The 2,039-nt window shown below is 40.5% G+C and overlaps 1 protein-coding gene across 1 annotated transcript in view; it reads right to left on the bottom strand.

Annotated features, from left to right (window-relative positions):
* Window positions 1-21: 21 nt before the first annotated feature.
* The window catches only part of GAS2L3 (growth arrest-specific 2 like 3), a 31,739-nt gene continuing 29,721 nt past the window's right edge, over window positions 22-2,039 (bottom strand). Inside the window, exon 8 of the mRNA XM_011966644.1 lies at window positions 22-1,805. Coding sequence (XP_011822034.1) covers window positions 439-1,805 — 1,367 coding nt within the window. The 3' untranslated portion in view covers window positions 22-438. The remainder of the gene's footprint in view (window positions 1,806-2,039) is intronic.

Raw genomic sequence — 2,039 nt, forward strand, 5'->3', positions numbered from 1 at the left:
TTTTTTTTTTTTTTTTTTAAACCAAAATGCAATGACCTAATAGTAAGAGCACCATCGTTGGTATTAGCAGGTATATGAACTCCATATTTAATACATATTCAAAAATAGAGCAACTATTGTTAAAATTCTTGTAGTGTTAAGTAACTTTTACATTTCCTGCAACAGGCAGATGTTAACAAAGATGCTATAGACTGAAAATCATATACATGTCTCTTATTAATAAAAACCTTGCAGTGATTTTACAACTGTTTGCTTCAGAAGGGCTCCTTCTGAATTCAGATATGTGAATTCTGATGAACCCTTTCCTCATCCCAACCTCCATCCTCACTATCCTTAGTGTCTGCACCTATTTAGACAGACACAAACAGGAGAAACTTTTAAGATGTGAAGCTAACACATTCACTCTTCTTTTTCTCTTTTTTTATAATGACTATGTATTTATTTTCTAGGTTTCTTACTTCCGGTCATGACGAAATAATGGTCATCATCTTCCTTTTTCTTTGCAGTAGGTTTTTTATCTCCACTATCTGCATCCTTAACAGATAAGGGTGGTTTCCTGGTTGAAGCTGGGGTTTTGCCACTTTTGGGAGGCCCTTTAGTTGAATGCTGGCCCTTAGCGACAGTCTGTGCTGCCTTCGGCGCAGTTTGTGTTTTGGTAGAAGACTGGGGAAGGCTCACGATGGACAATGGGGTCCGGCCAGGAGACTTCGAGGAGCTGGGTTCTGTCTTCTGAAAAGTACTTTTACTCTGAGGCTGCTTTTTGGTAACTGAAACTATATTCTTATCTTTTGATTTCTGTGTAGCTTTTCCAGGAGAAACTGAGGACACAGAAACTGGCTGATTTAAATTCAAGGCCGATTTAAGTTTCTGTGCTGGGACTGGCCTTGCTTGTGGGGCACCATCGGATGGTTGAGACTGTGTTCCTAGACCCGTGGCTATGTTTTTGGAACTGGATTTTGTCATTTTTGCAGAGGACTGGAAAGAAGGTTTAGGTCTTACAGGTGTATTTGCTTTAGGTAGCTTGGGACACTTTGAGGATGAATTTGAATGTGCAGCTAAGTGAAATACTGCACTATCTCTGGAAGAAATATGATTATGTTTCAAATACTTAGGTTGAGTTTTTCCAGAACACTTATTTGGCAAAAGTGTGGACTCAGGCACATCTGTTGAATTCTGGGCTGGAATAACCTTGGCCTTAGGGGTACTGGGGGATGCAATACATTTTCTTGGTGACTCAGATATACAAGGTGCAGTTCTTGGTAAAGCTGGTGAAGAAGTGTTTTTACCTACTGGATTTAATGAAGCAAGTGAAGATGATGCATTATTTGAAGAAGGCTGCGGTTTCTTTGTTATGCCTCTTGAAGACTTGAGCTTGGGATGAGACGATGCTGCGGGAGAATGTGGCGATTTAGAACGGACTGACATAGGGCCCAGATTAGCTCCTTTCAGTGAAGATGGTGGCACCAATGCACCTGGTGGACGTCCCTGTTTTTCCTTGCTTTTTGGAATACGAACTGGCATGCTGGGTTTTGAATTTTGTTTCTGAAACATGTTAACTGCTGACAAAGGATTCATTTCAGGAGGCTGAGGTGTTCTGGCGGGCGAATCAGGTACACTTTCATTAGAAACTCCTTTTTGAAATGCTAAAATTTTTTGTTCCAGTGTGGCAAACTGTAATATTCGACAGGGGTCATATTTAAGCAAAAATCCTTGAAGAGTATCCCAGCCTCCACCAACGCGAACCATGACATGTTTTCCATGAAGCATCTGCCCCCAAAAGGAAAATAAAAAGTAAAGCTGTAATACTGTGAGATTTACAGTTACAATTCATTAGCAGTTACAATATGTGATGTCTGAGATCTATGAAATTCAGAGCCATTTGCCAACAGCCTCACTACAAATTGACAGTTTCTTTCTTGTTATTAATATAATAAATTTAACTCACATCGAATTATGCAACTAACGATGCAAAATCTTCCTATTTGTGGGCCGGGCGCGGTGGCTCACGCCTGTAATCCCAGCACTTTGGGAGGCCGAGG

Source organism: Mandrillus leucophaeus, unplaced genomic scaffold, assembly GCF_000951045.1.
Source record: "Mandrillus leucophaeus isolate KB7577 unplaced genomic scaffold, Mleu.le_1.0 Scaffold768, whole genome shotgun sequence".
NCBI classification, from domain to species: Eukaryota; Metazoa; Chordata; class Mammalia; order Primates; family Cercopithecidae; genus Mandrillus; species Mandrillus leucophaeus.